The sequence below is a fragment of the Vanessa tameamea genome, chromosome 21 (assembly GCF_037043105.1).
Source record: "Vanessa tameamea isolate UH-Manoa-2023 chromosome 21, ilVanTame1 primary haplotype, whole genome shotgun sequence".
NCBI lineage: Eukaryota > Metazoa > Arthropoda > Insecta > Lepidoptera > Nymphalidae > Vanessa > Vanessa tameamea.
In genome coordinates this window covers 2,612,695-2,637,581 of record NC_087329.1, presented here as the reverse complement: position 1 = coordinate 2,637,581, position 24,887 = coordinate 2,612,695, and the positions used below count along the sequence as shown (strand labels likewise).

Genomic DNA, 24,887 nt, shown 5'->3' with positions numbered 1-24,887 from the left:
TCCGGCCTAGAAATCAATAAATACTAAGTTCACGCTTTTTTATCTTTAATATAATCCTGTTATCTTACCTTATTTATCCATTTTGTTTACAACACACAACATATTTTTAAAACATATTTTTAAATTATCATCTCTCAATAGCAATATAATAATAGCCTAACCAGATACCTTTTTCAGGGTCTACGCCCAAGTAATCCACGCTAAAACTAACTGTGATGGATTTAAAAACCAAGGTATCACGTACCCTTCTGGTGACGTGCAGAAGTTACTTCTCAGTGAATTTTACGAAGAGTGTTCCATTCCACCCAACACCGTCGAGTACGTGGAAGCACACGGAACAGGTATGTGAATTAAAAACACAGACGTCAGATATTAAGAATTTCCATGAAAAATACATTCCCTTCGTAGGAGGTAAATTTTGAAAAATCCTTCTTGTTAGATTCATCAACATTATCAGCCTGTGTCATTCCACCGCTGGACGTAGGCCTCCCCCAAAGTTAGATTAATCGATATAGGTTTTATATGTTATTATAGGCCAAGGATCTTAGGGTATCGTATCGTTATTCATCAGCCGCATTGTAAATATTTCTCTCTTCTGTTTATGAATGCTAAATACTTAAAAACGAAAAATGTAATTAATTGTAAATAAAATTATACTAATTGCTCTTACGTTTCGGGTTGTGTTATGAATTATAATTTATTTTTATCGACAATAGAGGTTGGCGAATCTTAATGGGAAAAATTACATGACGTACGTTGTCAGGGCTGCCTATAGAAATGGGCGCTGTAAGAAATATTGACATTTCCTTACATCGTGATGTGTTACCACCAATATTATTATCAAATTAACACTTCAATTATAGTCTTCATCCGTAAATATTTAATTAGGATTTAAGCATTTAAAAAGAATTTCTCAAGTCTCTCTTGCTTAAGCCAATTTGTATAATGAGAATTTAAATCCAGTAATTCCCAATCACTCTCCTATGAATTAGGATGCTCGTCTGCGTTATCCTAACATTACTTACATGCAAATAAACGTTTTTTACCTTTAAATAGTGATACAATACCATTCATTGTAAATACTTCAAGAAAAGGATAAGTCACATAGATGCGCTACACCCTCTTCTTAATAGTCATAAAGAAAGTTCATAGAATCCATCACTGTTGTTGTTAACAACAAAAATAAACTGAAACATAACATTGAGGAACCCTTAAATTGTAGACATTTTTACGTGTTATTTTATCCGATGTAATGATGAGAAATTGGTGTGTAGATATTACGTCGATTGGCTGGTATATTATACAGGTGCTGTGTCTGATTGAACAACTTTTTTAAATATACCCCGAACTACTCTGCTCCCAACAGGTACAAAGGTTGGAGATCCCGTAGAACTGAAAGTTATTGGTGACATCTTCTGTACTGGGCGATCTGATCCTCTTATGATAGGATCTATCAAGTCTAATTTGGGACACACTGAACCGTCGTCTGGTCTTTGTTCACTGGCGAAGGTAAAAAGTAATACTACGAATTTACTAGTAGTAGTTTTATCAATAATATTTTTAGTTTTTTTTTTTATGTTACTAACTCGAAGCGTTCAACATTGTTGAATACCCAATCGTTATTCAGATATTTTAGTTTTTAGCTAGTATATTTAGGAGTTTTTTGGTATTTGCCAACTATGAAAAATACCAAGAACTTTAACAATATCAACAGTAATTTTTTTTGTTTTGTTAAGAAAAAAAATTATATATGTTAATGAATAAGTAGCATATGGTTAAAAGATTTAAAATAAAATATAGAATGTATCCCAGTTCGTATTAAATCTAATGGTATAAAATTCTGTCAGCTCTGCATCGCATACACAACAGGATATATTCCTCCAAATATAAACTACAAAGTCCCAAGAAAAGAAATATCACTTCTCGAGGAGGGAAAACTGAAGGTAGTGACTGAGAAGCAGCCATGGGGCAAGGGCATGTCCGCTATCAACAGCTTCGGCTTCGGGGGTGCGAACGCCCACGTCTTGCTCAAAAACGTTGCGAGACCGAAGGTTAGTTTTGTCGATCAATTTAGATTAACCTTCTTGTTACTGATATATACGAGTATATACTGTCATCGGGATGTTTTTAACAAAGTAGGAATACTCACTGTTGCGTCACAATATATTTACAACAATATTATGTATATTTACAGTAGCATTGATCACTTTGATAAAATTAGTGATAATCATTGTATGTGCACAAGAAGTAAGGATAAGCTTATAACGCCAAGTTTCCGACTCCGCAAAGTCAATAAATCATTCTTGGGGCAAGACGTCCGTTTCTATAATAAAATTCCGCAGACATTTTTAACTTTGCCGTTTCATGGATTCAAGTCATTTGTAAAAAATACCTTAGTTAAGAAGGCATATTATTCGATACAAGATTATATTGATGATAAAAAAGCGTGGAGTTAATGCTTGTTGACTTCCAGGCAGGAGACATAACATACATATATAATTGTATTTAACTAACATGACTGCTATACAAATTCCTTTACTGTTCAGGCTTTTAGTCTGTGGAACTCTCTTCCTGTTGTTGTAAGACATGCACAATCACTTGCTTCATTCTTAGATGTTGAAAAAGAGCAACTACTGAGTTTCTTGCCGGTTCTTCTCGGTAGAATGTTCACCCCGAACCGGTGGTAGCTTTACTTTAAATAGTTTGTTAAATGACAATTCAAAAGTGCTTGTAAAAGCCTACTTGAATAAAGTATATTTTGATTTTGATACATGTATTTAAAACTTGCTAACTTTAATGTACAGTTCTGATGACCGATATATTTTAAGAATATTTTTTTTAATATTTAAAAATGTATTAAACGATATATAATATTAAATTCATGTTCCATATACTGTTTAAAGTGCTGTAAAAAATTTTAATGACATAAAATCAGTCAATCCAAATACCAAATTATTGCCTTCATCTTTATTTTAATAAGAAATGATATTTCTGATATACTTCCAAACAATTCCTTAAATCGGTAAAATTAATATCTGAGATGATCTTTTGATAATGCTTAACCGAAAAATCTACCTAACAATTGAAATATAAATGTACTTAAAATTAACAACATTAATTTTAAATCACTATTTGTACTTTAATTGCCAATCCTATGCTCATTTTTCGTCAATCACCACAGAGATATTCATTTAAATTGTCCTGTGAGGTACTTTATTAAGTACGTTTGTAAAATATAACTCAAATTTAAAATAGCTATGTTTCAATATCGTAAAAAATATTTATAATTTTCACAATCAGGTCAATAATGGAATTCCGTCAGATGACTTGCCTAGATTGATCTGCGTGTCGGGTCGAACTGAATCTGCCGTGGCTAAGATTCTAGATGACCTTGAGTCGAGGACTGTTGACGCTGACCTTGTTAGACTTTTACACGCGATACACGATAAAGATATCAGTGGCCACGGTTTTAGAGGATACACTTTATTGGGTAATTTAATGTTTTTTCAGAAATTAAAATTTCTTGCTCTAGAATTGGTCAAGAAGAGTAACAGTTAAAGTATATTTTCTTGATCAGCAAATAAGTTTAGTCAGAATTAAGAAATCATTATTATGTTAATTAAATAATATTTTATTTTACATGTGTGTAACCATTTTATTTCGCTTACGTTTTCATAATCAGGCTCGACTCCAACGAAGAGCTTGCTACTAGCTCGGAACATCCAATGCTTCTCCGGTACTCGTCGTCCAGTGTGCTTGGTATACTCCGGTATAGATTCCCAGTGGACAGGAATGGCTGCACAGCTCATGAGGGTCCCTATATTCGCTGCTGCTATTGAAAAGTAAGACTGAAAGCTTTATAAAATCAGTAGTAGTACAGGCAGTATTCAAGAAGTTGCTACTACTATAGATATGGACGGGCAACAGGCCACCTGATAGTAAATAGTCACTAATGCTTTTAACTTTTATATTAGCGCTGTCATAAATATTAATCATTATTTACATCGCCAATGCGACACCAACCAACCGGGGACTAAAATGTTATGTTTCTTGTGTCTGAGTTGTTACACTAGCTAACTCACACTTCAGACGGGATAACAATTATACTATGTATTGCTGCTTGACGGTAGAATATACGAGAAGTGGGTGGTACCTACTCAGATGGGCTTATACAAAACTCAACTACCAAAAGAAAATCCTTAGTTGATATTTATAGTTCAGTATGATAGGTATTGCAAAAAACCATATAATATTAATTATTAACTATTTTTTAATTAAATATTTTCTCTCCTCAGGTGCCAAAAAGCATTAAAGCGTAAGGGCACAGACTTGGTCAAGCTTATAACGGATCCAGACCCAAAAATAAACGATAACGTCCTCAATTCTTTCATCGGTATCACCGCTCTTCAAATTGGTCTCACTGATGTCCTAAAAGCTGTTGGTATTGAACCCGACTTTATTATTGGTAAGTATTGCGGCATTTCGTGAGGATGATGGAATGACTTCCTCGGAGATGGGGATTCATGAGACGCTACATGCATCGTATTGGCAGTCTCATTTCAAAGACACAAAAAACGTTGAAGAGAACAATTGGTGCAATTATTCATTACTAATTCCAAATAATAATTTTACGATATTCGTGTAAAGTTATTATTGGAATTGGATTGAAACACTTAGATATTTTGTTTTATCTCCACAAACCTTGTGCAGTGCCTTTATTGTATAATATTATCTTTCAAGGAAACTTCGTTGAGTGTTCGGTTGGTCACCTGTTAAGTTATTTAATTTAACGCACAGACTTAATGAACCGACACGAATAACCAACGATACTTCTACGTGTAGTGGCAATGTGTTTCGTGACTGTGAAATATATGAATTATCAAATAAAAATAATTTAACTTCTGACCACTGTGGTCAGAAGTTTTCTTCGGAACATAAAGAAATTATTCATTCAAAAATAATAATATACAGGCCAATAACGGCTAATAAATTAAATTGTTTTAAAGATATTGTGCCGTGTAAATTGTCTAAGATCTAACGACACAAGATCCAAATCAACTTTATAATTCAGTTTTTGAATTAATATTAATAGAATTTAATTAAATATTTAAAATCAAATCATTTTATAATAATACAAAATTAAAGTTTAGTGACTGGGCTACTACTGGTACATATAAAAGTAGAAATAAATTATACTTTTAGAAATCCCTGCTTACTCGACTTCCTTCTACACAAAGTCCTTTATTGTTCAGGCTGTTCGTCTGTGGAACTTTCTTTCTGTTGATGTAAGACTTGCACAATCACTTGCTTCATTTAAAAGCATCTTGAAACAATACTATCTTGCACTTTAATGTTGCATATTTTCGCGATAATTTTAGTTTAATGTTATATATAATTTATATCTGATTAGATACATCAATATATGTTTGCATGTTAGAAATCAGGTACTGTACATTATTTTAATTTAAATATATTATTATTTCACTGTAATGTTATGATATATATTATGTTTATATCTGCCTTGTACACCCCTACCTCTCTCTATATCTGATTCTTTCCTTACCTTAAGGTTGCCTGGAAGAGATCGCTGATTTAGCGATAAGGCCGCCACTTGTGCATCTTTCTTAAACGTGAATTAACTATGTGTTTACTGGTGTACAATGAAGAGTATTTTGATTTGATTTGACCTATATGGTATGAAGCAGTGGAATCGAAACGTTTCTCTAGAATACGTCAATTAATATTCCAAAATATTTAAAAGAATTGCATTTATGCTAAGTCTTTATACAGAAAGATTATTATATAATAATGTTTCTAAATGCGTTATTGATTTTTCATTTGAACCAGTTTCTGCAATAGATATCATAAAAGTATTTAAAATACTCTATATTAAAAAAACTAACGACATATGGAGCATTTCGGTAAAATTTATTAACAACATCATATACGATATTGCTCCGTATATAGCAGTAATTTTTAACAAGAGTGGACACGGGATCATTTCCTAAATTGTTAAAATGTAGTAAAGTTTTACCACTTTTTAAGACTGGAAACAGACGCGATTCCAGTAATTGCAGGCCTATTTCAATACTCCCATCCTTAAGAAAAATTTTTGAAAAAACTATTTTACATGAATTTCTCGTCCATTTCGGTACAAATACTATTTTTCATAGTGAGCAATTCGGTTTTACAAGAGGTCGATCGACAACTGATGCGTGAATAGCACTCCTCAAACATTTTTACGATGCTTGGGAAAAATCACAGAATGCTATTGGAGTATTCTGTGATTTATCTAAAGCATTTGATTGTGTAGAACACGAGACGCTTCTTTATAAGCTGAAATACTACGGTGTTAAAGGTAAAGCTCTTGATCTCATTGCTTTATACATAAGTCAAAGAATTCAGCAAGTTTTCATTAATGGCATAAAGTCTTCTGGATCTACGTTAATAACGGGTGTTCTACAAGGTTCAATTTTGGCTCCCTTTCTGTTTCGAGTATATATAAAGGATCTTCCTTTCTATGTTAAAGGTATTTGTGATTTTTAAGGTCGACAGGAAAAAAACTGACTATGGCGATGTGAACGGTGCATTATAACAGATACACGATTGGTTACAATAATTTAGTTTTGGATGCTCAAAAAACAAATCTTCTTCACAATGTTAGAAAACAAAATTATAATATATCTTTAAACGGTGGCCATCTCGATGTAGCTGATACTACGGTGTTTTTAGGTATAGCATGGGATTCCAAACTTCAGTGGAGTCCTCATTTATCGTCCCTGACATAGCTCCGCAGCATACGCGGTTAGAAAAGTTAGACCACTAACTGATATTGATACCGCCCGTCTAGTATATTTTGGTTATTTTCACAGTATTATGATACATATATCTTATGGCATATTACTTTGGGGTAATGCTGCACATATTTAATGTGTTTTTCTGAATAAAGTATATTTTTGATATTCATTTTTAATTTGTAATATTCTATATTTTTTGTGTGAAATAATATTTAAACTTTTTTAAACTTACTTTGTTATCTACTATAGGTCACGGTGTGGGTGAATTAGTTTGCGCTTACGCAGATGGATGTTTCACAGCTGAACAGACGATTCTCTCTGCATATTATATCGGTTTAGCTGTCACTGACACGGCTTTAATTAAGGGCTCTATGGCTGTAGTAGAACTTGGATTTAAGGAGGTAGGTTCATACACTTTTGAATGTCAATAGTTTTTTAGTTTCTGAATGAAGATTACAATTAATCAAAGGAGTTCACTAAATATTTTATTGACTAAATTCCAAATATTTATAACGAGCTTAACTTTGCGTATTTAGTTTTAGTTCTAGAAAAAAAAATTTAGTAAACATGATTTTGTTCTTAAAGTATTGGTGAATGTTTACAATTGAAAGAAATATTGTTTTTTGTTAATAAAAACAGATAAAAACATTACTTCCGCCCGAAATTGAAGTGGCTTGCCACAATGGACCTGACTCCAGCACGATTACTGGCCCAGCGGATACAATAAAGACTTTGGTTGCCAAATTAGTAGCGCAAGGAATCTTTGCCAAGGAGGTATTTTGTAATGACATCGCCTACCATTCGCGATACATCACTAAAGCTGGTGAGTTTGTAATTTATATTAGGTTCAGATGAGAACATATATCTATCTTTTTTAAATAATATTTAAATCTTAATATATTAGTTAATATTTATTTTAAAAAAAATGAAGGGTCGACTCAGTTTAGTTAATAATAAAATCACTATTTTTTTATAATTTGTTAAAGTTACTACTTGAAATTAGTAACCCTTTCAATTTTAAAACAGGACCTTCACTTCTTAAATATCTGAAGGAAGTAATTCCAACACCAAAACTCCGTTCAGAGCGGTGGTTGTCTACTTCTATTGAGCAGGACTTGTGGGAAGATTCCAAAGCTAAGATATCCTCAGCTGAATACCACACCAACACTTTTATAGTAAGTGCAGTTCAATATTTTGGGTAACCGTTCAAAATGAAACATATACTGCAGGGCACATTGATGATTGCTTTCTTGGTCTATCGGCTCACCAATATATTTATTGGATGCCAATGTACTGTATTTAAGCCCCGGGTGAGCCATTATTAAACGATTCCTTCAGATATTTTCAGTAGCAATATGAAATCTGAAAATTAACCATACCCATAAGTGCAGAAGTACCACGGCAAGCTTGTCCGTGGTGTTTCGCTTGCGGTGCCTTCGTATTATGACAGTAAGAGAAAGCACTATAATCAGTCTCGCGCAGTTGGCTACACTCTCTTAAAAAAGGCCGCTGTAGTCGAATTCGTTTGAGAAGCCATAATTATCGGATAAAATAAAATAAGATTATATTATATACTGTTTAGATTTTGATGAACCCTCACTCTTCACTCCAATAGTTGGAATGAGGAGTTTGTATATAACTGTCCTATACGACAAATTGTGCTAAGCATATGTCCGTTCAATAGAGTCCAGTGCTGTTTGAGGAGACAGCTCGACTTGTTCCTGAAAACGCTATTACTATAGAGATTGCCTCAGATAGCCTCCTGCAGAAATGTTTACCTCAATCTGTTAAGAAGGATATTATCAATGTCCTATTAACCGAGAGAAATCACGAGGACAACGTTCAAGTTGTCTTCACGGCTCTGGGCAAGTAAGTAATCTAATTTGTTACATGCATCTTTAAATATATATATAATGAACAAATGATACTTCACTTCTGGTTTTGGAAAATAAGTCGAAATTATGACTACTATTTTAACAGGTTATACGAAGCCGGATTGAATCCACGCCTCGCCAGTGTTTACCCCACTATAAATTTTCCTGTGTCACAAGGAACTCCGATGCTTTCACATCTGGTCGAGTGGGAGCATAGTGAAGATTGGTGAGTTTAAATAGAGGCACTCTTAAAAACTTTATGTGGAATTTATAATAAAATTCGATATTCAAACCATGGAAGAATAGCAGGAAATCATGATATGAGAATTCATTTCTTACTAAAAAGTTCTGTAATATTTTCACTAATTATAAACAGATACACAAGGCTATTGACCTGCGTTCAATATCATGTGTGTCGACTGGGATTAAAATAAAGTTAATGATTAATATTATTATTCCAAAAAACATAAGCCTTAATTTGACTACCGTTAACATACCATACCTTTAAATCTTTTCCTGTTAACTTTAGGTACGTAATATCCTACAACGGCAATTATCTAATGAAGTCTACTGAAAGAACAGTGTACTCGAATATTCAGCAAGAAATGACGGAGTTCATGATTGGTCACGTTATTGATGGTAATTTTTTTAAATTTATTACATTATAATTAATTTATAAAAGACTGTCAAGTAAATGAGCTGTCGGATAGTTAGTGGTCGTCTTGGCTGTCGACACTGTTACTAACGACCGTCCTTCACACAGTTGATGAGCCGCCAACTATTGGAACCAAGATATCCTTTGTGGGTACACTGGCTCACTCAGTAGTCAAACGAAAGACAGTAATACAAATTATTATACGAATAAATAAGTGGGTGGTATCTACCATTTTATGATGGGTAGGTAGGCGGACGAGCAAATGGCCGCCCAAAGACAATAGCGCTCCTAGAAATACTGCCCATTACCTAATATGTTATGTCCCTTGCCTATATGCCTGTAGTTCCACCAACTCACTCACCCTTCAAACCGGAACACAACAACATTGAGAACTGCTGGTACCCTGACGGGCTTGCACAAAGCCCTACCACAGAAAGCTTGACTTCCGTTATTTTCTTATATTATGTATTCGGGTAGATTTCGATAAGACTAATGATAATATAAAAGAATGAGGTTCACGCGTAGCTTTTATCTATAACAAAACATAATTATTTTATTCGTATCTATTATCATAGTTCAACCATTCTAGTTGACATAATTTTATAAACACATGTTTATCCTGTTTATTATTTTTATCTTAGGTCGTAACTTGTACCCTGCAACCGGCTACTTAGTGATGGTGTGGGAAACCCTTGCAATGATGATCGGGGAGCTGTTCATACAAGTATCGGTGGTGTTCGAGAACGTGCGATTCCAAAGAGCTACTAATATCCCTAAAGACGGAACCTTAGAGTTCATTGTTATGATTCAGAAAGGAAGTGGAAAATTTGAGGTTAATATATGCTATAGTATATTTCATCAAAGTCTAAATCGTTAAGTACTTTATTTAAGTAGAGACGATTGTAAAATAACCCGTCGTTTAACAAGACAACATTAAAATATGTAAAGACACTTCTTCAAAAGTTCAGGACTTATGTTACCTATTATGGGATGTGGAGTGAAAGGCCTTTGATTCGACATCCCACGATTAGACACAATTTAAAAAAAAGTAGAAGAAGACTGGACAAAGAAAGCGAAGATAAAAAGAGGCAAGGGGCCTTAACCAAATAACTGTAAATAAATCTATTACTATGTTTTTAAACTTCTGTTGATATTGAGGAAATAAAATAAAATACTTTTTTTTTAGTATTACAAAGTTTCTTGTCGGTTTTTCTCGGTAAAATATACATTTCGAACAGAGGTAGCATTTAATTAAGTCTTTATAAAGTACGAAATGATGAAATCACGATTGACTTCAGGATACGCGAAGATAAACAGTAGGGGAAGGCTAAGGCCTCTGCTATCTAAGCTAGAAGTCCAAATTTATCAACCTTGTATGTCTGAACTCTTGTCCAATTCATATTTTTTATTATATTTAGTAATGTATATTAAAATGATTGTGAAAATTAAGATTATGAAATAAAAATTGTAACAATGTCGAACAGATCTTTGAAAGCGGAGCATCCATTGTAACTGGAAAGATATATGCACAGAAGAACGTCGGAAACGATTATCGTGTGCTTCCAGCTGAGCCTGAATCCACCGGACCCAATGTCAAACACTTACTTACGAAGGACTTCTATAAGGAGTTACGTTTAAGGGGCTACCAGTACAGGTAATGTACAGAATTAAACCAAATAATAATTGTTTATTATAACTGGCATTTAAACATAAACATATCAATCAGGTTGCAATCTCTTTTAATTTATATGTAAAAATTATCGCATACTTAAAAATTTTAACTTGTTTAATAAACAAAAAAAAAACTGTTCGATTTTTTTTTTGGAATGAATTGTTATTAGTTTGAGATCGAGATAGAGAACTTAGGGATGATTTACAATAAAGTAATTTTAGGACATTATATTGCATAATGATTTTAGAAAAAAAAATTAGGTATCTTGAATTGACAGTGAAATTATTTAATATACAAAATACCATTTTAGTTTTCGATAATATATTGAATACATACATTAAAACATTCATAGTTCTTATGAACAAAACCTTCAATTTGCCATCGTGATCCACCCCATGCTCCCTCTAAGACTCAGACGTCTATCGACCATGGCGTTTATCACGCTCAGCAACAACAGAACATAAGAGAGTTTGTTTTTTTTTTTTAGAAAGACATAGTTCCAGATATCTATGACACCTATTTTATTTTAAAAATACTTATTATTTCAGTACATTGCAATTGATTCGCAAATATATAAGTGTCTTCTCTTCCTGTGCGAAATTGATTGCTATTTTCCAAATATCCAGTAAGTTTAGTAAAGACGACATTTATCCTAAAACGTATTAATGAAGAAAAGTAGCATGTTTACTTAAGTATGATATAAGCAGAAATTAAAGTTCATTTCAATCACAGCGGTCTCTTCCGAGGCGTAATCGGATGTAACGTGGAGGGTACCCGTGGCCGCCTGGCTTGGGTCAACAACTGGATCACGTTTATGGACTGTATGCTGCAGATGAAGATCATTAATACAGATACTCGAGGACTTTTCGTGCCCACCAGTATTGAGAAACTGTGTATTGATATAGATATGCACCAAGAAGCTATATCGAAAATGAAATCTGATTCTACAAGGCAGTCGTTTGAGATTAGGGTGTATCCTGCTCTTAATATTATCAGGTAACCCTACAAAATACATACATATAAAGAAAAAAATAATATAAATTTATAAATTTTGTTATTATAATTTTAATAACATTATTTTTCACCAGAGCTGGTGGAGTCGAAATTCGAGGCTTACAAGCAACCTCTATTTCAAAAAGGAATCCTTTCGGTATACCAGTTTTAGAAAAGAACGTGTTCATACCCAACTTCGGAAAGTCTGAGATGAAGGTACATTGATAGACATGTTTTTTTTCTCTGGAAGTAGAATATTAGATAAGATTAGTTTATCATAGGATTATTGAATAAACAAAAGAAAAAAAAATATCAAAGTAACCTGTTGTGAAATTAATTACAATATTTGTTTTATAATAACGAAAAAACTACATCATTTACAGGTTGAAGATATTCTCAGAAGCATGGTTCAGCTCATTCTTGAAAACATGCAAGTATACAAATTTAAAAGTGCTGAAATAATTGACGATGCATATAAAACTGCTGAATTAGAACCTATCTTGGGTAAAGTAGCAGACGTCTTACGTGACCTACCTCTAGTACAAGCTGATTTGTCCATTATTTCTGAGGGTCCTATTGAAATGCCATCTAATATTTGTAAAGAAAATAAAAAGTTGATTGGAGAAAATAATATCCTGCTACTTATAGGTGCTAATCTGCTTCAAAGACCTGAAGTAAGTGATATATTAAACCTGTTTCAAATATATAATGGAAGTTATGACCTTGAAGCCAAACAGATTAAAATAAAACAATTAAGATAAAACGATTAAGACAACTTAATTTTATTATAACTTTCAGCTTTTATATTAAAATTTTCTGTTAAAGTTGCTTAGTTAAAAAATGGTCTTAATCGTTTTCTATAATCGTTTAAAATCTCTGTTTAGAAATATAAAAAGATTTACGAATAACAATTTTTTAGGTACTTAAAGACGGGTTAGCAACTCTCCGTAACGGAGGATTTATCATAAGCCGTGAACAAAAATCAATTAATCCTAAAGATTTTTCTGACAAATACGACATAATTACCATACAAGATACTGGCGTCGAATATATGACCCTCTTCCGAAAACGGGTTCTAACAAAATCAGCAAAATTTGTTAACATCGTCACAGCCGATCAAACATACGCTTGGGTGGATAAAGTAAAGGAGGAACTCAAAACTGGACAAAAACTGGTTTTGTATAGTCAAAATGAGCCTATAAATGGACTATTAGGTCTCATCAATTGTCTGAGGAAAGAACCTGGTGGAGAAATAGTCTATGGTCTATTAATTGCCGATCCTTCGGCACCACCATTCAAACCAGATTTAGAATTCTATGCAAATCAGTTGAATAAGGATTTAGCTTTAAATGTTTATCAAGACGTAAGTGGAGCAAGTAATAACATTTCGGAAAGATACTCACATAACATTTGTGGAAATCAAATAGGTTAACACGATCTAAAAACTGCACTGTAAATAATATTAAGTATTCTTTAAAACGTAAATGCGCTTTCAATTATGAACCTTACTTACCTTTACTTGGTGGTAGGGCTTTGTGCAAGCCCGTCTGGGTAGGTACCACCCACTCATCAGATATTCTACCGCTAAATAACAGTACTCTGTATTGTTGTGTTCCGGTTAGAAGGGTGAGTGAGCCAGTGTAATCACAGGCACAAGGAACATAACATCTTAGTTCCCAAGGTTGGTGGCGCATAGGTGATGTAAGGAATGGTTAATATTTCTTACAGCGCCTTTGTCTATGGGCCGTGGTGACCACTTACCATCAGGTGGCCCATATGCTCGTCCGCCAATCAATGCCATAAAAAAAAAAAAAAACCTTTGAAGTCAAACCAAGCACCATCATATACGAACAATACGAAATATAAAAATACGAACTTTTTATGATTTGAGGTGTGATAGATGTTAATTTAAAAATCGAAAATTATAGGTAATAAATATGTTTTCAAATTTAGGGTCAATGGGGAACGTACCGTCATTTACTGCTAGATGACTTGAATACAGTTCAGGCCAATCATGCCTTTGTAAACATCGTCACTATTGGAGATCTATCCTCTCTGAGCTGGCTGGAGGGACCTATCAGAGTGAATACAGTTTTTAAAAACCCAGAAAATGTTCTTGTGCATGTAAGTAAAACATAAATGTAAGTAATATAAAATGTTATCCATGATTTCAATAAATAATTAATATAGTCTAATGTGTTGCATTATGCGGCAGCAAATTTTATAAAAAATAATATCTGTCGACTAAAAAAGAAACTGAATTTAATTGTTTAACGTAGATTCCTCCACATGTTTATCCACTAGCCTCGATTGTAACGTAGCGTGGTGAAAATCTGTCCAAATTATGATTTTTGTAAAAAAAAAAAAGCTTTGACTATGCAGGTATACTGCGCTGCTTTAAATTTTCGGGACGTAATGACTGCAATGGGGCGCGTAACGGCCGATGCCGTCGCAGTGGGCAGACTTGCGCAAGAGTGCGTGCAAGGGTTTGAGATGGTCGGCAGAACGTGCAAGTTAGTCCAAGATTATAGTCCATATTTTTAAAAAATATTGTAAAATGTTTTATCGTACTTAATCGACAATATAATTAGTTTTCACTTTTTGTTTAATATTTAGTTATTGTATAAATTATTTATTTGAAACGTCCTCTTTCAGTGGTACACGAGTTATGGGCATGGTGATAAATAGTGGTTTGGCTAACATGGTGGTAGCGGTTAAGACGCTCTTATGGGCCATCCCTGATGAATGGACTTTCGAAGAGGCTGCGACTGTGCCTGTGGCTTACGCAACAGTATACTTTGCATTGGTAAGTGTATTACTAAATACATATGTAATTTCAGTTTTTTTCATATATTGATTAAAAGCTATATTTTTTTCTGTTAGCCATCTCTACATTTTTATTTTTTTTTAATTATAATTTGGAGCTCTGTCATTTTGAACATTATGGTATTATATCCCAACTTTAACAAAGCTGTACACAGATTCGATATACTTCCATCATAATTAAGTTTCTCATGAAACACTCTTTTCAACTTCAGCAAGGTAGGTAACTCGCGATGTTTTTAATGGTAATTTTGAATAGTGGAACGTATAACATCAACGTTAAAGTTGTCTTATTCTAACCTCTTTAAACGTCTTTTACGGTCTTTATGTGGAGATCATGTAATTATTTCTCGCGACAGATCAATCTTTCTAAAAAAGAAATATGGATTTATATTTGTTTGTGCCAGTCTTAAATAGTATGCCTAATAAAATAACATGCATTAAAGTTTAACAAATTATTAGACAAATAAATAGTTTCGATTATAACCATTATATGTAATGTGATATAATTAATTATGACATCCTATGACGTAACACCGTATTGGAGGCGAGGGTTACTCGCTAACATATATTTAAATAGAGTCGTACATTTGGACACAAAATAAGTTATACCGTGATATCTCATTGTTCTTTGGGCCCTTTTTTTCCTTAGATAAGTTGCATATGTAGTTAATTAAAGTTTATTTAGCTGGTGTTGAAGGTGAAAAGTTTTGAAGGAACTATTTTTTTCAACAACCCTGAGGTTAAAATGAGGGTAAATCAGGTAATATGGGTAAATCAGGTAACCAGACTAATTCTGTTTTGTGTTTGGTTGAGAATAGAAAGTAATAGAGATGAGATGAGATAGAGAGAGATAATTTATATTAAACTTAACCAGAGACCAATTTCGAATTGTCTATAACTTACAGATAAATTTATGTGTTTTTTTTTTTCAAAACACTGGTAAAAAAAATCTAACGTAATATTTTTGTAATAAATAATAATATAAAGATTTATTATCCGGTTTATAGACCGCCTATTATGAATTATCTTTAATGTATCATTGTAATAGGTAATGATGGGTCAAATACAAAGAGGAGAATCTATCTTGATCCACGCTGGTTCTGGTGGTGTTGGTCAAGCCGCCATCAACGTTGCTCTTCACTACGGATGTGAAGTGTTCACTACTGTCGGTACTCCGGAGAAAAGAGCCTTTATCAAGAAGCTTTTCCCACAACTTAAGGGTAATCAAATTGAGTTTTTTAGTTCTTGAAGATTAAGATGATTCGAATTCAGAAAATGAATGAGTTTTTATAAATGGATACATGAAAAGCTCAGATTTATACATTATTATATAGAGATTTGTTTTAACCTCTCATGTTTTCTTTACAGACAGTCATATCGGTAATTCTCGCGACACGTCCTTCGAACACATGGTCAGAAAAGAAACAAACGGAAAAGGAGTTGATTTGGTACTCAATTCTCTTGCCGATGAGAAATTACAGGTATTTTGGGTGAAATATTTTAACTCGAAAATCATATCTAACTTTACAATAAAAAAATGACCTAATTTTTTAAAGTGGTATCTTTACATTTTGCATACCTCAATCAAGATTTTTAGTGTTATGTTTTATTAATATAGTGTTATTTTAGAGGCGTTTTAATTGTAGGTAACTTTTGCAAAATGTACCATGAGATTAATTCCTTTTCTCAGTAACATTATTATTTTAGTAGCAGCATTATTAAACCCAGGACTTTTATATCATTTGACGATGCAGATGCTTTAACTGCAGATTTTGAGGTCTCAAATCAGAGGTCAAATTCTACGAAAGTTTAATCCACTACCTACGCACTAGGATTCCTTTAGGAAATAGATAATTGAAGTTAGTTATGATGAAAGAACTGTCCCACTCTTTACTCCATGTAGGCGTTGATATGGTCACCCAATTAAACCTATTTTAATCAGTAATATAGGTAGAATAGTAAGGGATAAGAACATATTTAGACGCCACACTTGACGGAAAACTAACTTTAGGCCAAATATCAAAAACGTTTAATAAGGTAGTGTTCATACTCAAACATCTCCAAGGTCTCAACGCGGTACTTTGTCAAGATTTTAGTCCACCTGACCCGAGGGTCATCGGATTTAAGCGACATTTTAAAGTAACCTTACTGAATTTAAATGAAAAATTAAGTATTTAACAATAAATATTAGCAATCTTAATTCAGGCTTCGATTCGCTGTCTCGGATACCGCGGTCGCTTCCTAGAAATCGGAAAGTTTGACATTAATAACAACACGCCCATTGACGTCTCCTTCTTCCGAAATGAAATCTCCTTCCATGGAGTTATGTTGAACCTCCAGAGCGAAGATAGCGAAGCCTTTAAGGTATCTATGGATTTCATATTATTTTCAAATGATACCTTGAATATTATATTTACAAAATCAATGTTTATTTTTTTTTAATACTTAAATAGTTTTATACAATAAAATATAAATTTAAACAGACACTTAATGATCTGCTGGTTATTGGTATTGCGAGCGGCGCTGTTCGCCCGCTCACGAACTGCACTTTCGAGAAAAACGAAATCGAGCCCGCATTCAGGTACATGGCAGCTGGAAAGCATATTGGTAAGGTAAGTAAACTAGAATTTTGTTTGTCATACACTCCTACTGTCTATTTTAAACTACGCTGATGTATATAACATATTACAATCAACCATTCTATAGCATTTAAAATAAATATCGACGGACACTGATTAACTAAGTTTTAGTTATATACCAACAAAATATTATGAAATTCATCAAGAATGTAACTGACAGTTTAAATTTGTTACCGCCGTGACAACCCAAGATGGATGTGCCTTTCTTTTACTACGTCTGAAAGGTGACGTCACTTCTTTGAATCCAAATCTAATTGTGTAAACCGCATCCTATGGCTTCTTATTGTGCGTGCCAAAATAATCTCTGATCTAGTAAAACATCAAGGTATTTGATTGACATTACTCTACCGCCAGAGGAACAGGTATCGCAATTTTACAAGTAGTTTCATTACATTGATGTATTTTTATGCTATAGCTATTCTCTGGCTGAGTACGATTATAAATAGAAAAAGATATATATTTCGTTTTAGATAGATTTGGTGAAAGCTTTTTTATTTAGTTCGCTCTTAGCCATTGGACAATTGTAACAAGACATCTTTCAGCTACATTTTTAACTTTTTCCCAATTTTTTTCTCTGAAGACAATTGCTGCATCGTCTGCATAAGAAAAAAAATTTAGCATTGTTAATGGATAAATTACAGAGGTCATTAATGTAGATAAAAAACAATGTAGGCCCTAGGACACTACCTTGTGGGACGCCGTATGTAATTTTTGAATAATTACTACATAAATTTCCAATTTTGACTTTTTAGGTTCTTTTACTAAGATAGCCCTTAAAGAGAGCTAAAGAGGTATCTCTTAACTCCAAGATTTTTCAATTTTTTTACAAGAATGGGGACAGATATTTTATCGAAAGCTTTTAAGCCACAGCAAGCACAGCCAGACACTTCATAACGTTATAAAGATTTTTCACAATATATGGGGTCACAGCTTCAACGGCATCTTCCGTAGATTTTCCATGTCTAAAGTCGAATTGAGCCAATATATATATTTGCTATAGATGGTCAGCGATAATAAATCGTGACACTTGTTCGCGTATAATATTGATATTGTGATAGTTATTATGATTGTTGTTCCTTTATTTAAAATAGAAAGGATAATTGAAAATGTGCTATCTAAGGATATTATCATTCACTGTCCTCAATGCTACTAAGAACTAAGATACATATTTCTTTTGCCTTTAATTATAATAACTCAATCTGGTACATAAATATTTTAATATTGCTGTTTGTCGGTTCATTTAACCGAAAAAAAACGTCTAATTGCAACGAAGCTCTGCCACATATGAATCCACCAACCCGCATTGGAGCAGCGTGGTGGAATATGCTCCTAACCTTCTTCTCAAAGGAGAGGTACTGTGCCGCCAGTTCCACTTGCGACCCAGATCGATGAGTCCTCATCAGCAGAATATAGTTTTCGTAATTAATTATAAATTAACATTAATTAACTTAACATTGTTCAGTATTGTTTCAAACTAATATAATAGTTTAGTTTAATTAAAGTAATTATGAAAACTTTCTTATTTTTTTGAGTCCTACAGCTATAGAAAACGTAATTTACTCGTTGAAATGTTTTGGTTGTTGATACACTAGATACTGAACCCTATGATTTGTTATCAAAAGTTACATTATTCATAAATAAAATTGTTTCAGGTGATTATAAAAATTCGTGATGAGGAACGAAGCAGTCGTTTTATAAAACCTAAGAATATATGCATGGATGCTATTCCAAGGTATGCTATAAATAATTGTGGAACAAAAAATTTTAAATAATACATTAATCTCTAATTCCAGGAGACTTTTCAGGTGACTTTTTCTATTGATACATAACGAATTTTGTTTTTTTTCTAGATACGTGTGTGATAAAGATTTAGTGTACATCTTGGTAGGAGGTCTTGGTGGCTTCGGTCTGGAGCTGGCAGATTGGCTCATCTTAAGAGGAGCTAGAAAACTGCTGCTCACCTCCAGGAAAGGAATCAGCAACGGTTACCAATCATCAAGGCTAAAGTAATTAAGATTGCATAAATTTTAAGGTCACATTACTTTTAATACGGAACTCACTTTTATGTTGCGATATCGGAAATGGAAAAAATATTGGAAAGATGCCAAATCAAAGCAACGTAAGCATACGTTTGCTTGTAAATTTAGCATTGTTGGACTAAGTTTTCCTTTTGAAAACAAGTTTTGTAGCTGATTACATTACAGGATTTCTAATGATTATTTCCTCGGTAGAAGGAGACGATAGAAGAAGAATTCGTTTTAATATTACTTTTGTTACTGTAAGTGCAAACAAACATGTTTGACAAAAAAAATAACTTTTAATAGAGCATGGGCGGTCTATGGAGCTGACGTACAAATTTCAACGCACGATATTACAACAGAGGAAGGATGTGAACAAATGTTGAAGTTTGCGAACGCTATGGGAACAGTCGAGGCGATATTCAACTTGGCAGTGATATTGAGAGATTCCATTTTCCAGAATCAGACTCCAGAGTCTTTTAAGACATCGTTTGCTCCCAAAGCACTGGCAACAATTAATTTGGACAAATTTTCGAGGAAAATGTGCCCCAAATTAAAGTGAGTTTTCTATCGTTATCTCAAAATACTTAACTTTACAAAGCGAGTAAGCTCTGCACTACTTAAACACAAGAAATTATTCCTCCTTGGAGTACTATGCATGTTAATAAATAAATTTGACTCGTACAACTGAAAATTAAAATATAATTTATCATTTTTTATTGCATTATGGAATCGGAACTCCTGCTTCAGGAAATATTAACTTTATCCAGACGAAAACCCGCTGTTACGATTAAAATGTATTGTATTCCTATTATAATAATGTGTCGTGAATATCAGGTTTACTTTCGATGAACACGCTCAGTCATTTTTCATGATCAATAAAACGACTCAGCGACTGAGACTCAATTAAGTCCCAATTGTTTTGAATAATCACTTCTATAGATCTTCTCACCAGGGATTTCGTGAGTTTCTCATCTGTATCGTGTGGTCGCGGTAACGCTGGACAGACCAACTACGGTTTCTCCAACTCTGTGATGGAGAGGATCTGCGAGGCGAGAAAGAAACTCGGCCTCCCCGCGCTCGCAGTCCAGTGGGGTGCTGTGGGTGACGTGAGTTCCTAAAACTAACTGTATGGTTAATTAGACTTAAAGGACGCTTCTGTTATAACGTTAGGATGGTCGTAAGTGAAATAGTTTAAGCCTTCGATAATATTATAGCGTATTATTATTATTATCGTGTAGTATTTTAGTACGGACCTACCAATAAGGACAGTTTATTTGGATCACTTTATTTATTCCACTAAATTCAAAAATGCATATAAAATATCTTAATATTATGCTAAAGAGTTGACATAGAACACACACATTTTTGGTTATAAAAACAGTTTTTTCAAATAAAGCTTTTAAGACTGCAGATCCCGAGGTCCATGAAAATTAAATAAATTTGGGTTTCCTATCAAGAATTTCTCAGTAGCACATAGTAATTTGTGACAGGTTAGCTCACCCGCGTTTGCTATACTGCTCCTGCACGAATCAAGGCGGCGAGCATTGTTCAGGATTTCAAATATACAATATAGATAGTCTACGCCCGTTTAAAGAAAACAAAAGCTTCACTTTTAGAAGATTGGTAGTTTTACGTCAATCCTGACAGTATAAATAAATGAAAACAGTTTTTTAAAAAAACTTTAAATGAAACGGACCTTTGGCATGGTTTTGATCCATATATACGTAGATTGCACGGTAAGAGATCTATTATGTCATTTATATCTACCTTCATATTTGTTTTCAATAGCTTATTGAAATCTATGTAAGTTTAATTAGTCTAAGTCAATCATAACTTTTTTAAATTTACTTAGGTCGGTCTCGTAGCAGACATGCAAGACGAAGACGTCCAATTGGAAATCGGTGGAACTTTACAACAAAGGATTTCCTCCTGTCTGCTATCGCTCGACAAGTTCTTGAAAAATGATGCCGTGATAGTGTCCTCGATAGTTGTAGCCGAAAAGAAGGTTGGAGGCTCTGGGTATGAAAGTGCTGCGGAAGCAGTTGCGAAAATTTTAGGTAAGAAAAACTAACTTTAGCTGCTGTAAACAACAAAAAATGGCGCTTGAGAGAGGAGTGCTGGTCATCAACTCATTCCCACAACTTTCTTTTATTCTGAAGAATACAACTACCCATAAAAGAGCTCTACTTCACTGACCTAAGAGTGTACGACTTACAACACTAAGACTGTACAACTCGGTTCGACAATGATAATGAGATCCTTCTTGACTAGAAAACCCTGGTGGCCCTGTGACCACTTTGCTGGTCCGCCTACCTATATGATATAAAAATACTTATTTTGAGTAATTTAAATGTATAAATTTAACAATAATTTTATTTTTACATATCTGTAACTTTAACAATCATTAATATCTTGTCTGTTATACTATGTGCGACAAAAGGATTATACATTATTCTTGAAGGTGGAAAGTAATCCAAAAACTAGGATCGGGTCGATCGAGAAAGGGCATCAAATTTTCCTAATTACTTCTTAGTTAATCTAAAACAACTCACTCGCACTACCTTAATGTAATATTCTCTGACTTCCAGGTATCAAAGATCTAATGACAGTGTCTCAGCAAGTGGCTCTTGCTGAATTGGGCATGGACAGTATGATGGCGATCGAGATCAAACAAACTTTAGAGAGGGAATTCGAGATGTTCCTAACAGCGCAAGATATCAGATCCCTGACATTTACAAGGTTTATTGTTGTTTCCATACAATTGTGATTTATAAAAGACAAGCTGAAAACGCGCTACTTGAACTGGGGCCCCAAAATTAAAAAGCTTTATGACTTTATCTTTATGTACCAACAGGCTAGTAGAACTAGCAGCTCAAAAAGAAATGGACGCGTCGACATCAGCTCGCTCTGTCATCCCTGATGAGGCCATCGGTCTCAAAATCCTGATGAGAAACTTTGGTGATGAGAATTTGGCTTATGAACCTTTTATATACATGCCATCTATGGTTAGCGATGGCTCAGAGGTAAGGAAACTGTAGCTCTCTCTCATCTCTCTGTAGCTCTTACAAAAGTGAATGTGAGAGCGCACTTGAATAAAATATAATTAGATATGTTATATGGAAGTTCAGATAGATCTTGTTTAATGTTTCAATTTACTCAACCAATTTTATCTCTTTTCTAACATAGTTAATTTGAAGTGATTAACACTGAACTGAATATTGGCATGTTGTTATTACACAACACATTGAAAAATAGGAAAAATTCTTTACAGATCGATGTATTAGATAGCGAAAAGGAGCTGACAATGTTTGTGTTGCCTGGTGTAGAAGGTTGTGCTTCAGGAATGAAGGCCTTCTGTAGTGGGCTTAAGATCAAGACTTGTGTTTTGCAGTTTGGATATGAAGAGAGCCAGGATACATTAAGCTGCTTAGTCAAAAGATTGTACAAGGTATGGACTCTAACAACGACTAATAAAATCTTTAATCCGAACAGAATAATATATTGAATTCTAATGAATAGGATAGACCTTTAGAAATTAATAGATTTCTTGTTTCTTTCCGCGTATCATTTCCCTGAGGTTCTATTTGACTGCGTTAATATCATCAATATTTTAAACAAGAAGGTTGTTCATTTTGTTTCAGTTAGTTAAATCAAAATTGACTTCTGGAAATCCATACATACTTCTCGGATACAGTTTTGGTACCCTACCCATGCTAAAACTGGCAAGCATGCTGGAAAGCGATGGTTTGTATCTTCAAAATATTTCAATACTAAAACGATGTTGCATTATAAATTATAGAGCGCTCAAGGGTTTTTTTAATAAAAATATTAAATTTGAAGTTAATAGATATGAACCGAAGAGAAATTAAAGTTTGCGTTACCTAAACAGATGTGATAGGAGCAGGCGAATTATGATTATATTTGATTAAATTATTTTTTGAAAAGCTGAGCTGGCCCAGTGTTTAAAACGCATGCATCTTAACCGATGATTGCGGGCTCAAACCTAGACAAGTGCACCACTGAATTTTTATGCGCTTAATTTGTGTTAATTCATCTCGTGCTCAGCGGTGAAGGAAAACATCGTGAGGAAACCTGCATGTGTCTAATTTCAACCAATTTTTGCCATGTCTGTATCCTCAAACCCACCATGGAGCAGCGTGGTTGAGTAAGCTCCAAACCTTCTCCTCAAAGGGAGAGGAGGCCTTAGTCCAGCAGTGGGAAAATTACAGGCTATTACTGTAATGCTGTAGCTGTTTTGTATTCAAATCTAAAAATAATTCTACCTTGTCGATACAATTTTAACCATTTCCTTGATAAAATCCAAATTCCGATTTTATATTAGCTTTACGTCATTTAAGTTGTCCATAGTAATAATGACTTATAACAAATATCAAATTAAAACTTCAGGTCACAATGGCACAGTATTCTGCATAGACGGGAGTCCAGACTTTGTCTACAAGTTACTTACCTCGACATTGTCTACCTCAAGTGACACTCAACTTCAAAACAGCTTGATTTGTCGAACAATGGAATTGACGGCTCCGAGAAGTGATGTCACAAAAACACTCATGAAGAAACTCGAGGAAATCGAATCGTATGACGAGAGACTTAATTATGCAATAAAGGTCATTCCACCAGAGATAAACTACTCAGATAAATTTGCTAAATTTATTGCGATTGCTGTTTTCAACCGTATTAAAATGATTCTTGATCAAGACGAATTTAAGAAGATCAAAGCTTCAATAGTTCTATTGCGTCCGAAGGAAAGTCCGTTCTTGGTGATCGAAGAAAATTATGGTCTGGAAAAACTCACAGACGGTACCCTTACAGTTCATCACGTAGATGGTGATCATGCTAGTATAGTTGAGAATAAGGATTGTGCGAATATTATTAATAAAGTTTTAGCTGAACATTATTATGCAAAGATGGACAAGAAAATTGTATCGAGTATGGTCAACTAACCGTGTTCAGAAGGCGTTTAATCAATAAAATGTTTATAAAATTCAGATTCAGAATGGGAATTCCAGTTTAATATTTTGTCACATTTGTTGAACAGATTGTGTAACAGATTTAATGGTGTCTGTTCTTGTAAAGGATTTACATTAATTCATTTAAATTTTAACGTAATTTTACTTCATCAGTGTTGGTTATTTACACAATTATTATTAAAAACAGACTTGTTTCTTTCTTTTTATCTTTATACACATTTATGTCATTAGAAAAAAGAAATGTCTTCAAAATCTATACTAACTACAATAATGATAAAATAAAGAGAGTTCGAATTTTATGTGTTTGTTGTTCTGGAACCTGAATCCCTATTTGAAAACTTTTACTTGGTCTTGTGCAAGCAAGTTTGGGTAATACCATTCATTCATCAAATATCTACCGCCAAAAAACAGTACTCAGTATT

The 24,887-nt window shown here is 33.7% G+C and overlaps 1 protein-coding gene across 1 annotated transcript in view; it reads left to right on the top strand.

The window, feature by feature from the left end:
• Window positions 1-24,569, top strand: part of LOC113402379 (fatty acid synthase-like) — a 28,867-nt gene extending 4,298 nt beyond the window's left edge. The window contains exons 6-40 of the mRNA XM_064218168.1: window positions 178-341; window positions 1,367-1,509; window positions 1,848-2,051; window positions 3,301-3,490; window positions 3,683-3,842; window positions 4,296-4,465; window positions 7,047-7,198; window positions 7,437-7,620; window positions 7,824-7,972; window positions 8,482-8,666; window positions 8,778-8,897; window positions 9,201-9,310; window positions 9,968-10,158; window positions 10,811-10,980; window positions 11,731-11,994; window positions 12,087-12,207; window positions 12,375-12,665; window positions 12,911-13,354; window positions 13,945-14,115; window positions 14,374-14,504; window positions 14,647-14,797; window positions 15,866-16,037; window positions 16,186-16,298; window positions 17,023-17,181; window positions 17,301-17,429; window positions 19,109-19,188; window positions 19,307-19,462; window positions 19,781-20,032; window positions 20,430-20,583; window positions 21,330-21,534; window positions 22,066-22,216; window positions 22,332-22,500; window positions 22,749-22,925; window positions 23,119-23,221; window positions 23,885-24,569. Coding sequence (XP_064074238.1) covers window positions 178-341; window positions 1,367-1,509; window positions 1,848-2,051; window positions 3,301-3,490; window positions 3,683-3,842; window positions 4,296-4,465; window positions 7,047-7,198; window positions 7,437-7,620; window positions 7,824-7,972; window positions 8,482-8,666; window positions 8,778-8,897; window positions 9,201-9,310; window positions 9,968-10,158; window positions 10,811-10,980; window positions 11,731-11,994; window positions 12,087-12,207; window positions 12,375-12,665; window positions 12,911-13,354; window positions 13,945-14,115; window positions 14,374-14,504; window positions 14,647-14,797; window positions 15,866-16,037; window positions 16,186-16,298; window positions 17,023-17,181; window positions 17,301-17,429; window positions 19,109-19,188; window positions 19,307-19,462; window positions 19,781-20,032; window positions 20,430-20,583; window positions 21,330-21,534; window positions 22,066-22,216; window positions 22,332-22,500; window positions 22,749-22,925; window positions 23,119-23,221; window positions 23,885-24,438 — 6,439 coding nt within the window. The 3' untranslated portion in view covers window positions 24,439-24,569. The remainder of the gene's footprint in view (window positions 1-177; window positions 342-1,366; window positions 1,510-1,847; window positions 2,052-3,300; window positions 3,491-3,682; window positions 3,843-4,295; window positions 4,466-7,046; window positions 7,199-7,436; window positions 7,621-7,823; window positions 7,973-8,481; window positions 8,667-8,777; window positions 8,898-9,200; window positions 9,311-9,967; window positions 10,159-10,810; window positions 10,981-11,730; window positions 11,995-12,086; window positions 12,208-12,374; window positions 12,666-12,910; window positions 13,355-13,944; window positions 14,116-14,373; window positions 14,505-14,646; window positions 14,798-15,865; window positions 16,038-16,185; window positions 16,299-17,022; window positions 17,182-17,300; window positions 17,430-19,108; window positions 19,189-19,306; window positions 19,463-19,780; window positions 20,033-20,429; window positions 20,584-21,329; window positions 21,535-22,065; window positions 22,217-22,331; window positions 22,501-22,748; window positions 22,926-23,118; window positions 23,222-23,884) is intronic.
• The last annotated feature ends 318 nt before the right edge of the window (window positions 24,570-24,887 follow it).